The sequence below is a fragment of the Manacus candei genome, unplaced genomic scaffold (genome assembly GCF_025592945.1).
Source record: "Manacus candei isolate 608988 ecotype Guabito, Panama unplaced genomic scaffold, ASM2559294v1 h1tg000076l, whole genome shotgun sequence".
NCBI lineage: Eukaryota > Metazoa > Chordata > Aves > Passeriformes > Pipridae > Manacus > Manacus candei.
Genome location: NW_026138124.1, coordinates 9252501 through 9265290, shown reverse-complemented (window position 1 = coordinate 9265290; position 12790 = coordinate 9252501). Strand labels below are relative to the sequence as shown.

The 12790-nt window shown below is 48.8% G+C and overlaps 1 protein-coding gene and 1 long non-coding RNA gene across 2 annotated transcripts in view; one reads left to right on the top strand and one right to left on the bottom strand.

The window, feature by feature from the left end:
- MED13 (mediator complex subunit 13) overlaps positions 1–9852 on the bottom strand; it is a 53176-nt gene extending 43324 nt beyond the window's left edge. Inside the window, exons 1-2 of the mRNA XM_051809814.1 lie at positions 9198–9852; positions 7138–7372 (exon numbers count right to left, since the gene is read on the bottom strand). Of these exons, the coding sequence (XP_051665774.1) occupies positions 7138–7372; positions 9198–9263 (301 nt within the window). The 5' untranslated portion in view covers positions 9264–9852. The remainder of the gene's footprint in view (positions 1–7137; positions 7373–9197) is intronic.
- On the top strand, positions 9558–10114 carry LOC127481024 (uncharacterized). Its single transcript, XR_007908085.1, has 2 exons — positions 9558–9651; positions 9847–10114. It is a non-coding gene; the product is annotated as an uncharacterized LOC127481024 (long non-coding RNA).
- Positions 10115–12790: the final 2676 nt, after the last annotated feature.

The following is a 12790-nucleotide window of genomic DNA, read 5'->3' as shown; positions in this document are numbered from 1 at the left end:
AGGTTAAATGCTCAGTTTGGAAAGGGCTCCTGTGCTTTAAAAGACTCATTCGAAGCACATCCATGACCCACTGGAAGAGGGAGTGGGAAGAGCTGTTTCCAGCTCTCTGCCTGATTTTGGTTTGGCACAACAGGGTATCAATGAGAGGGGAGGTGCTGAAAGCACAGAGATACTGAAGAAGTCCAAACCTTGCATTGTGGTGTCACACCGCTCCCGTTTGCTGAGGCCACCCCAAAGTGCCAGCTGTTCATGGACCACCCAACACGGACAACCTTCCACCCAAGAACTTCCCACAGGAGGCAACCCTTCCAAGCTCTCCCACCTGTCTGAGTTTATTGCCAGAGCAGAGCTCCCAGATGAGAGAATATTGTGTGGGGAAAGTGGAAGGCTCAGATGGAAAGGACAATCAAACCCAGGATTCCCAAAGCCTGCTCGGGGGGAACGGCTGGTCCCCAAAACCACGAGCTCTGACTGAAGTGCACCCTGGCACAGAAAGGGAAGGTGAAATCAGCTGCCAGTTAAAGATCCCATCATTCAGAACATTATTCAAATTCATGCAGAAAAAGAGCAGTAAGTGTTCTCTGTCTTTTTGAAGCCTATTTAGTCATTCCCCCTCCCCCATTTTTACAGTGGTGGATGGAAGGAGAGGAACATGACATCTGCTCACACCTGCCAACTATTTCTCTTCTGAATTCAAATTCTTGTTTTTTCAACATGAGAAAACCCCTCCCACCATCAACCACTCGTTAAAGGAGGGGAAGAGGCACCGTTGTCTTCCCATCTTTCTTAAACAATACATTGTTCAATCTGATAGTGATAACAAACCAAAATAAGCTGCTGACTCATTTTCAGAAGGTGTCAAGCCACAATTTCACTTTGGACAAGTGTTATCCACAGAAGAGCTCTGGCAACCTGGAGGTTAGGAGTATTTTATTTTTGGTTAGTTCTCTTGGCTGTCCAAACCATTCAACTCCTCTGCAACGTGTCAATCCATCAAACAATTTGTACCATATCCCACCAGAACGATTTTCACTCCCTCTCTCTTTACACCAAGTATTATGCAGGGAGTTTTCCTTAAGTGAAGCTAAAAAATTATCAGGAACTGAAGAATTAATGGAAACAGTGGCCAGGAAAAAGCAATTTTTATACTACACATAAATAAACTTTCTCAGTCAACACCTCCTTGGTATCACCACCCCCCAATTTTATTGAGGGAGTTGGAGGCCACTTGCCTTCAGTATTTTTATGTTCTACTTTATATTCTTCCTCGAGTTCACCTGAAACAGTAAAGCTCATTTTTCCTGATTATGCCCTTCTGTCTGTGTGATGCTCTTGGAGAATATAAAACCCTTGCAATTTTTAGTGAATTCTGAAAAAGCAGTACCTTTAAACCCGGTAATTTAATCCAAAGGAGATTTTTTTAAACCCTATTTGTTACTCACAGCTCTTCAGTCAAATATATTAATTCAAGGATTTCTGAGAAACAGCATATAATGACAAATCTATACTGCAATGGATAAATATATAGACTTGAAAACGTAATTTTTAAGAAGACATTTGAGAATGGATTTTCCCCCTTCTTCCTTTCTGCCATCATATGACACTGTGCCACTTATAGAAACACACTGATATAAACCTGATTTATACAATCAAACTTCCTTTATGAGCTTCAGGTTACAAGGGAAGTAAATAAGCCAAGTGGTGTGAAATTGCTGCTCTGTACAACATTGTAATAACAGGAGAGAAACACTTGGAGTAAAAGTTTCCTATTTTAAAAAAAAATTTATATTTAAATTCTCAGATACTTTAAATTAAATTCTCAAAGCAAGAGTTGCCCAGTTAAGCTACTGAAATATTACTTGGAGGGCCTCATGAAATGAGTGAGAAGCGACAGATTTTGCAGGGAAAAAGGAAATCAATACAATTTACAAACACCAATTTGAGAATCTTAGCAAGACAACTTAAGTTTGTTCCTGGCAGAGTTGTGTCTGTTGTCCACAGTCACTGAAAAGTCTGGATACAGGACTCTGCATATCCAAACTAGTGGGAAAATTTCATCACCTGAGAAGGAATCACTGCCCAAACTGGCAGAGTGAAAACATCCAGCACCATCCCAGGTTACTTTTTGTGGTGCTCCCCCTTCACCTGCATCACACACAGAGGTTTTCCAGCAGAATGTTTAAATACTGAAAATTTCAATGTCTGACCTTTCTGGGAGGGTGTAGCTGGGCACACACATAAGGATAAGATGATAACAAGGAATTGTTACAACAACATTTTATAAGGATAACAAGGTAACTGCCCTCCCTCACTCTCTGTGGTAAGTCTGGCTGGGCTGCAGGGCCTGAAAAGCTTCCTAAATAAATGATCCAGTGTCCTCCCCACTGCCTGAGTAATTCCACAGGCAAGGATATCTGTGTTGTTAAATTTTCATTATTATTTCTGCAGGCATGGTATGTGACATTGCACACACAACCAACACGACACGATGCCAAATCCTCATTTCCTGGCACAAAGTATTTTTCACCTTTCTCCACAGGGATTTCACAGGCACGTTGGTCAGGAAAAATGGGAAAAAAACTTCCTTATTTGTCATCTTTGAGCTGGTGCTCACCCCAAGGCCCAGAAGTTTGCTAAAGCTGCTCAGCAATTTTTGCATAATGCTTCTCAGCACTTTTCCTGAAGTGGCTCCATCTCTAACATGGAGGACTGAGGAAATGCTGAAGCATCAATGCACCAGCAGCAGGAACACTGGGAATGCCTCTCCTGACAGCCACAGGACACACAGATCCTTCCCACAGAGCTCTCTGTGCTCACCTCAGGTGCAGGATGGTTTGAAAAGCATCCTCTTTTGTCTTTTTTTTTTTTTTAGGAGTTAAAGGGTCTCAAGGAGCAATTGTTATTTTAAAAGAGCACCACTGGCTGAACTGTTTTCCAAATCCCCTTTGCCAACTGCTTGGACCTGGCAGGGTTTGTGCAGCCCCTGGGAATGATAACTGGCTCAGCCCCTGGTTCCATTGTACTGAAGGAACGAGGCACTCAGTGCTGACATCAGCACAGTCCAACCACTCACAGATTTTTGGAGACAGGATTTGATTTATAATGCACATGTATCAAGAACTACACAACACATTGGTCTCTGCTGCCATTTCTGCTGCTGTTTGTACCACAGGATCCACAGACAAGCACCAGGATTCCCCCAAGCTCTCCTACAACCAGCACTATTTGTACACATTCACCCCCCACACAAACGGGAGGAAGAGAGTTCAGCAAACAAAAACTGATTATCTCGAGGTATGACAGGCACAAAGAAAAACTCTTTAATTTTTAAAGTAAATTAACCAAATTTCATAGACACCAGACTGCAAAAGATGCATCTTGCAGCTCCCCATTTAACAGATGCAACGTGAAGGTCAAAGCCATAGAGCAGCATTCCCCTATCCAAGCATTAATCAGATTGTAACCATTTCCTTGGGACCGTGTCTTGTACATAATTCATACCCAACTGTTCTCAGGTTTGAAATCATCCACTGCCAATTTAAAAAATAAAACTCCAAGTGTGTAGGAAGCCACCTGAAAACAAGGAGGAAGCTCTCTGATAAAATAACTGCTGATCAGAGCAGCCAGAGCCCGTTGCCTTCGGAAATTGGAAGAGATGTCCGACTTCAAGGTTTGAGCTGCAAGAATTACTGTAATCAAGCCTCACTGTCACAACAAAAACATAACCTTTGAGGTTGTTAGAGGATAAAATAACATTCACTAACTTCTGCCTGCCTCTAGCTATGCTGGGGTAGAAAGAGGCTCCTGGTTTTTTGGTGTTATGTACAGTGAGTGGGTTCCTAGGGAAGGAAAGGAGAAATAAATGATGGAGTGAAGTCAATATTCCTGAACAATCAGCAGCTCTGAACAAGTCTCCTTTTGACATGCCCCCAGGCCCCAGCAATCCCTGACCATCAACAAGACACTTATCCAGGGCCTGGTAGAACTCTGAGAGCCAGTAGCTGCATTCAAAGGTGTCTCCAGGGCAAGGAATGAACTTCTGGAATGTACAGCTGAGGAGAGGGTGATCATTTATTTTTTTAATCTGATGTGCATAGGTGTACATCCACACAACTGTACATTTCCTTCTGAAGTGATCTTGGGGAGGGACAAAAGGATTACTGAGCATATTTAAACCCCTCAGGGCTGATCACCAACTGAGCAGCCACTGTTCACCCAAACTACAAATCACCAAAAAAGCCAGAAACTCTCACAATACCAACCTCTCCAGGCAGAGTTTTGTACCACAAGAAGCCAGAATGAAGAGTTATGAACAGCTCTGGCAGATTTCTAACCAGTGCTCTTTCAAGGGCCACTTCCCCAGGAGCAGTCTGTGCACAGGCACTAAGGGACAGGCTGCTCCCAGCCCCCTCTTCCTTCAGGACAATCCTTCACCCGTCCAGCAGAGAAGTTCTGAGCGAGGCAGCACCTCAACCTTCAGCAGCAAACAATTTCCAATCAATTTTGCAGGTAACAAGCCTCTGCTAAGAAGCCATTTATCATGCCCGTGGAAAATGTTACAAGCAATCACCGGGAGAACAAGGCAGTGAGAATTACCAGGAGGAATTGTCCACCAAGGAAAAAAATCCATTAGGCTGCGACAAAGGTCAGATAACATTGTTTGGGCCCAGCCATAATTCTCTCTTATACCAGATTCACATTAAGATTTTGTGTAACAGGAAAGAGAAAAAGTGCAGGTGTGGGCAGCCCTCAGCCTCCTCCCCTGCAGTCCAGCTGAGGAGCATCTGCATCAACTTCTGGTCAGAAGAGCCAAGCAAACTAGCAGATTAGAATGTCTCTTTTTAGTTAAAAGAAGACAAAAACACGCCTGAAAAACCCGAGGTATCAGACCCAGACTTAGGTAACAGTCCCATGAGTGATGAGCATTATGGAGAAGACATGTGGAATGGCTCTGGGGAAGCACAGACATCCACAGGTGACCTGAACAAAGAAAATACCCAAAGACGTGGCTGGGAGAGTCTAATCCTCTCCTATCTCTCCCTTCTGCCCTCAGAGAGGTTAAGAGTTGGTAAATCCCTGGGATGATACCTGCTTATCTACCTGTGCACAAGGGTGATTCTGTGTGAGCACAAACACACGCTCATTGAACACCCCACTGCTGTTTTCAGGAGGTCCCTCTGTGCTAAATCACCAGCCAGATCCAAGAGAACGCACAGAAAGTTGCTCAAACAAATAATTTTAGTTATTCAGCTTAGGTAGTGCAGAAGGGCATTTTCCAAATGGCTTAAATTTCCCTGGATCTCCCACTCCAAACACGATGTAACACGTTGGCCTCAATTTAATCCCTCAAAATTCACACAGACACTTTCACACCAATGTTGGTCTTGGCTCAGGGCAGGCCCAGGCTAAAACCAGCATTCAGCCTAAGTCACATCTCAGTCACACAAAGGATGTTCCCTGCAGGTCAAAACTGAGGTTATTTATAAGGCAAAATAAGGAAGCCTTAAAAGCACTAAAATACCAAGCAAAGCACAGTGTGAGTGCCATTTAAAATGCAAAGTTTGTCGTTGCAGGACAGACGGGAATAAGAGCAACATCCCAACCTTTTGAAGTCAATTACTCAAAGAAATAAACATCAATTGTTTTTTTCACATCACCTTATTTTTGTATGAAAATTCCACACGTTATTAAATTGTTTCAAGTCAACTTCCTCAGTGGCACTTTAAACTCCTGTTTGTTCTCCAGCTTATCCACACACAACAGGCAGCACCAACAACTTCTGGTTACCAGGTCACCAAACCTTGGGCTCGTTTTACACTTCAGTAATCTGAACACTGTACATTATTTGAGAGGAAATTGGAGGGATGTGTTCAGTTTCTTTTTTTCCCCTGGGATTAGTTGAGTCTCACCTTTAGACTCCCACAATTTAAATATCAACTTCGTCACCTTGCTGATAAAGCAGCTGGGAACCGTCTACGTTGGGGAATTGAGCTCGACAAGCAAACATTTCCAAAACAAGGTGCCAAATTTGAAGTACAACGTTATTGAGAAATACAAACATTGTCAGGCTTTCAGGAGGCTGGGTTGGAAAAGCAGGTTCAGAGCACTGGGAAAGGGGCAGAGAGAAATCATTAAAACATGAGGTTTAGAGATTTTTTTTTTGCACCAAAGCAGCTGGTGAGTTCCAGGTGCCTCCTTCTGAGGGCTTCCCACCCGTGGTTTGACTTCCAACCAAAGCAACTCCAAACAGCTCAAGAGTTGCCCGGATCTCTACAATTCTTATTGTATAAAAAAAAAAAAGGGGCTTTACTATTTGAATTTGAAAAGTCTAATTGCCCAACAAAAGGGATCTTATCAAAACATGTTTAAGACATCACTTGTGAATCAGAGGCACAGCTTTCAGCACAGCTTTCTCAGGAAGAAGCTGCCAAAATCCATAGGCTTGTGGTTTGTTTGTTTTTCTTTTTCAAGGAAACAAGTGGGGAGCAAAAACTTGTTTCTTGAGAATCCAGCAGTGATCTAAACACACAGGAGGTGTTTGGGCACTGCTGGAATAATCTGGGGAGGGTTTCTGGAAAATCCAGGAGTCCAAGGCCACCTAAACCCACAGGAGGTGTTTGGGCACTGCTGGAATAATCTAGGGAGAGTTTTTTGAAAATCAGCAGTGAGCTAAATGCACAGGAGGTGTTTGGTCACTGCTGGAATAATTTGGGGAAGGTTTCTGGAAAATCCAGGAATCCAAGGCCACCTAAACCCACAGGAGGTGGAATAATTTGGTGAGGGTTTCTTGAGAATCCAGCAGTGACCAAACACCTCCTGTGGGTTTAGGTCACTGCTGGAATCATTTGGGAAGCGTTTCTTGAAATTCCAGCAGTCCAAGGCCACCTAAACCCACAGGAGGTGGAATAATTTGGTGAGGGTTTCTTGAGAATCCAGCAGTGCCCTAAACCCACAGGAGGTTGTTTGGGCACTGCTGGAATCATCTGGGGAGGGCTGCAGCAGTAAATCTATCTCCATAGACAACACTTCTCTGGTAGAGATGTTCTCAGGGCCTGCAGCCCTGAGCACCACGATCCTTTCAGTGACCCAAGGACCGACCAGAAGGTCCTTTTGCTGCCCAAATGAACGTCCTCCTACCTGAGAGGTCATGATGGATCAGGTCAGCGAAGTTGGGGTCGTCCCCCCACCAGAAGATCCAGAGCTCCCTGCGCCCCGGCCGCTGGTCCCGGCGCCACACGCTGAGCACGTCGGCCTTGAGGCAGCGGCTGAAGCTGCTCAGGATGGGATCCTCTTCCGTGACCGGGAAGAGAATCGGGGCAGACGTTGGGCCCTGCCACACGTAGCGCTTCCATTTAATCCCAGTGAGATCAGCCTGAGGGAAGGGAAGGAAAACAACATCACGCATGGAGGCAGGTACCCCCCACACTAACAGCCAGGTGAAGGGAGGAAGGAAGGATTGGTGGCACAACATTTAACAGTGGTGAGTTTTGTGAAGGGGAAATGAGCAGGAATCCTGGTCTGAAATCTCTTTGAATAACTGCAGGAAAGCAAGAGCTGCTCGTTTTCACCACACAGAGAAAAGGCAGATTTGATTTAAAGTCAGTGAGGGAAAGACCAGTGAATAATGTGAATTATTCACAGACTGCAACTGCCCAAGCTCCCACACACTTGCCTTAGCAAAGGACATCTTTCTTTCCACTTGCTTATGCACACACTACCTTTTCAATCCAAGATTACCCCGTGGAAATAGGTAATACAGTAAATCTAACCCAAGCACACATTCTTCCAGCCATCTACTCCTTTGGAAAATTTCACAAGTTTCTCCATTGTAAAACATTCTCTGCATCTCCCCCAGGAAGCCTCTCGAGTTCCCTGATTTCACCAGGAGCTATCATACTTCTCATTCCTCACACCACATCCCGAGAACTTCGATCCCAATTTTATCATTAAATTACACGTTAGACCTGAGTCCACATCGATTTTGAGCCACTGGACCCCCTTCTAGGCAAAAATTAAATTTGCTTTATATAGGGAAAGAGGCCCTACCCTGTCTAGCGGGAAACACAATTCCTGGATTATCTACATGGCAGATTCAAGTTTTAGTGCTAAGTTTTTGCACCCAGTCACCTTAGGGTAGGTAGGGGAGGCACTGCCCCGGGTTCTCCTCCAGGAGGGACAACAAGGCAGGCTGGCATTTGCTAAGAAGTTACTATTTTTTGCCTCCCCGGCATGACAACACACAAAAGATTACTGCAACATTTAAATGTAACATGGCAGCCTCCCCACCTTCAGCAGGAGAGCAATTTGGATGAAAGGTTGCCTGCAACAGTTGATACTTTAGAAACACTTACAGATTTAAAAATACACTGTTAATATGGGGCTGCGGGCCTGGTGCAGGCTGCAGGCACGCTCAGATCCCCCTCCATCCGAAAATATTAGTGCCACAGCTCGGCACAGGATTGTGGTAACAATCTCTGGAATCATAAATATCAGGCAGTCAGCTAAGATCAGCTCATTTGCATTAAAAAGCTGATGAAACAGCTCAGCACAGCCACCAAAAATTGCATCACAGGCCAGTTATATCGAATTCACTTTGGGAGCCACCAAAATTCAACAATGTGAGCGACTTGATACTTGGGTTAAAAAGGGCTACAAAATGGTGCACATCAAAACACAGAGACAGCACCGATCCCAGAGAGGGCATCACCAAAACCAGCCCTCCAGGATAAAAACAAGCAGCGAAAGGGATCCGTCTAAAAGCGAGGAAGAAGGGAGGTTTCGGCTCGGCTTTTGGGATGTCACCAGCGGGGAGAGGAAAGAGAAAGTTCCCCGCGATGTGGGGCTGGAAGGAGCAGGGGCAGGAGATGGGAAGGCAGGGGGATCAGAGGCGGGCAACGGGGAGAAAGGAGGAAAAGTTGGGAGGCACGGAAAGGGAAGGAAAAGGCGAGTTGCAGGGAGGATACTATCCAGGAAGAAAGCGGAGGGAGGGGCGAGGCGAGACAGACAGCGATGGAGGGGGAACCAGAGGGGCATGGGAGAGTTGGCTGCTCCAGGCAGGGCCTACTCCGAGGGCTCATCCAACAGAAGCTCTGCTAAAAATGGCTGCTTTGCTTCCACTGCCCCTTCCCCCTCCCCCAGAGCTCGGCTCCCTTCCCTCCGTGTCCCCGGGCGGCTGCGAGCCCGGGGCCGCCACTCACCAGGCAGAAGAGGTTGGAATGGCAATCCTCCAGGCTGGCCCCGTTCGGCACGAAGCAGGAACTCATCCTCACAGCCACAACCCACACGCCATTATCCCACAGCCTCCGACAAGAAAGAAAGAGACAGCCAGGGAGAGAGAGAGAGAGAGAGAGAGAGAGAGAGAGAGGGAGAGGGAGAGAGGGAGAGACAGACAGCGAGAGGGAAAGGGGGAGGGGGGCTCCGCACACGCACAAATAATAATACAATTAAATAAGGGATTTACACGCGCGCGCACGCGAAATAGTGGCAGGGGGAATAGGACGAGAGAGGGGGGTAAAAAAAATATATTAAAAAAAATTATTAAAAAAAAAAAATTTTTTTTTTTTAAAGGAAGTCAGAACGTTTTCTCGTCTTCTGGAGCTCCACCGGGGGGGTAAAGCCACGGTGGAAGGGGAGAACAGAAAGAGGGAGGTGGTAAGTAATCCAACGACGGGAGATTAAGATCAAAATCCTCCCCGTTCCTCTTGTCTTCTCGTTCGCATAAGGAGGGGAGGGAGAGGAGGTGAGGTGAAGGGGTAATTGATCCAACAAGAGAATAAAAATGGGGTAATTAATCCGGGGGGGCTAGGGCTAAAAATCAGTTGACATCCCTCCTTCCTCTCTTCTCAGATGCCAAGCAAGAGAAGTAGGAAAACATAAATAATCCAGCGGGGGCAATCAATCCAGAACCCCCCCTTCTCTTCCTCCTGTTCCTTTAGTCATCAGATGAGAAAGGGGCAAATTGTGGAATGACTGGGAAGGATTGGCCGTGGGAGAGAGAAAAATCCAGGCTCGTCTCTTCGGAGTCCGAGGGCAACAGGGTGTGGGGGGGTCAGATTCTTCTCCCCTGCTCCAAAAATATTCCAAATAAATTAAAATTTAAAAGCATAAAAACAAACTTCAGGGGCCAGAAGTAAGGCCAGTCTGAAGAATTCGTAAAGGCAGAGAGAGAAAAATTTCCTGGGGTGTACCCCAAAAAAACATCTGCGGGGGCACGGGAGGGGGAAGGTATTCCTTGAGAGAGGAAGGCCGCAAAAGTCTCCTCAGCAGCACAGCGGGGGATTAAATTCCCGTGTGGAAAACACCCCCCCTCCCCAAAACGAAATAGTCTTCGCAGCGAGGGCGAAACCAAAATACTCTCCGTCGGGTAAAAAAAAAAAAAAAAAATCCTTCCGTGGGGAAAGGAGGGAGGGGGAGAGGGGTGGAAGGAGGAAATTGCGGGTGACCCTCGAAGTCTCTCCGGGGAAGGATGGAGGAGTCTCCGGGAGGCCGATCCCCGTCGGGGGAGGAGGACGGGGCGAATCGCAGAGTGTCTTCGGGGGGGCTGGTCCCCCCCAGCTGTCCGCGGGGGCCGGGGGACCCCCAAAAGTCTCTGGAGGGAGCGCGGACCCCGCCGAGTCACCGCGGGCAGCGGGGAGGCGACCCCCGCAAGAGCCCGGGGGGCAGCGGGGCGGGGAGGGACCAGCCCCGCGGCGAGGCCGGTCCTTTAAAAAATAACGAGGCAAAAAAAAAAAAAAAAGAAAAAAAAAAAAAGAGAGAGAGAGAGGAAAAAAAAAAAAGGAAAAAAAAGGGAGGAGGGGGGAGAAGAGGAGGAGAAAAATATGAAGCGATGGTCTTGGTCCGGCGCGGCGCGTCCCGCGGGGGGCAGCCCGACACCCCCCGCTCTCCTCAGGTGCGGGTCCCGCGGGGGCGGCGGGCGGAGGGGCCCCCTCCCCGGGGCTCCCGGGCAGGGCGGGGAGGCGGCGGCCGAGCCCCGGGCTCTGCTCAGCCCCGAGGGGGTCGGAGCCCCGCAATTCCCGGCGCCGCCGACACACACAGGGACGCGGCGGCCGCCGCTGCTGCTGCTGCTGCCGCTGGCGGAGTCGCTGCCCGCGAAGCCCCCGCCGGCGCGTCGCCCTCCCCTCAGCGGTGCCTCTGTCGGCGGCTGCCCGGCCGCGGCATCGTGTGGCGGCGGGAGCCCTGGGCGCGGGTCCCGCACGGCCGGGGCGGGAGCGGCTCCGGCTCCCGGGTAATTCCGAGACCCTTTTTCTTTAATGGCGGCCACAGGGACGGCGGCCGGGGCCCCCCTGCCGCGCTCCCATTGGCTGCCGCGCCGTCACGTGGGCGCGCTCCGCCATGGCGGCGGGGGGGGGCGGGGGCGGGGGCGCGCAGCGGCCGCCAGGGGAGCGCGCGGCGCTGCCGAGCCCCCGCCCTGCCCGTTGGGCCGGCGCCATCTAGCGGCGGCACCGCGGGAATGGCGCGGAGACCTCGGGGCCGCCGGTTCGAGTCCCGCCTCGGCCCGGCCCGCGGCTCCTCACGGGGTGGGCCGGGTTGGAGCGGCCGCAGCGGGGCACAGAATCACGGAATCACAGCATCAAAAGACCTCTGAGATCATCGAGTCCAATCTGTGACCCAACAGCACCTTGTCACCCAGACCATGGCACCGAGTGACACGTCCAGGCTCTGCTTAAGCACCTCCAGGGACGGTGACTCCACCACCTCCCTGGGCAGCCCATTCCAATGTCTGATCACTCTCTCTGTGAAGAATTTCTTCCTAATGTCCAACCTAAACCTCTCCTGGCACAGCTTACAACTGTGCCTTCTTGTCCCATTGCCTGGGAGCAGAGCCCAACTCCCCCCCTCGCTGCCCCTTCCTTTCAGGGAGTTGTAGAGAGTGAGGAGGTCTCCCCTGAGCCTCCTCTTCTCCAGGCTGAACAGCTCCAGCTCCCTCAGCCTCTCCTCACAGCAGTTGTGCTCCAGTCCCTTCCCCAGCCTCATTGCCCTTCTCTGGACCTGCTCAGCTTCCTGTCAATCATCTGGTCCCACCTCCCTGCTCAAGGAGGGTCATCCCAGAGCACATGGCACAGGATCACAGCTGGAATATCTCCGGTGATGGAGACTGCACACCCTCTCTGGGCAGTGTGTTCCAGTGCTCGCTCACTGCACAGGGAAGTTCTTCCTCATGTTCAGATGGAACTTCCTGGGCATCAGTTTGTACCCATTCCCTCGTGTCCTAGTGGTTGTCACCAACCTGGTCCATCTTCTTGGAACTCTCCATCACATATTTATCCCCAGGCTCCTGGCCCCTGATCCCACCAGGATCCACTCCTGGGTATCATCCCCAGGCAGTGCTGGGCCAAAGTCCAGGCACAGAGTGTCCCGTGGGCACAGGGAACACCCACCCTGGCTCCCTTTCCACAACTTCCACCTCTTGGCAGAGGCTTCCCAAGATTTGTGCTGGTGCTTTGCACTGTGGAGCAAATTCCACACTCAGAATCTTGGAGCCTTTTTAAAAAGATAGGCAGGTATTGGGAATGCTGGCATTAATATTTAACGCAGGCATTACTGCTCTCACTAGTCCCACAGCCATCCTCTCTGCCAAAGCAGAACATACTCCAAAATGCAGTTTTTTTCATGCCCAGATACATATTGTGCAGTTCAAGAGGATGAAGTAGGTGGTTACTCTGTTACTATATGCACAGATTTGCAGAAGGACTGTGAGATTATTCAGAATTAAGATGCTACAGTGACAGTGAAAGCTATTTTTAAGAGATATTTGGAAAGTATATGCATCCTGTTAATCTTCTCATATTAC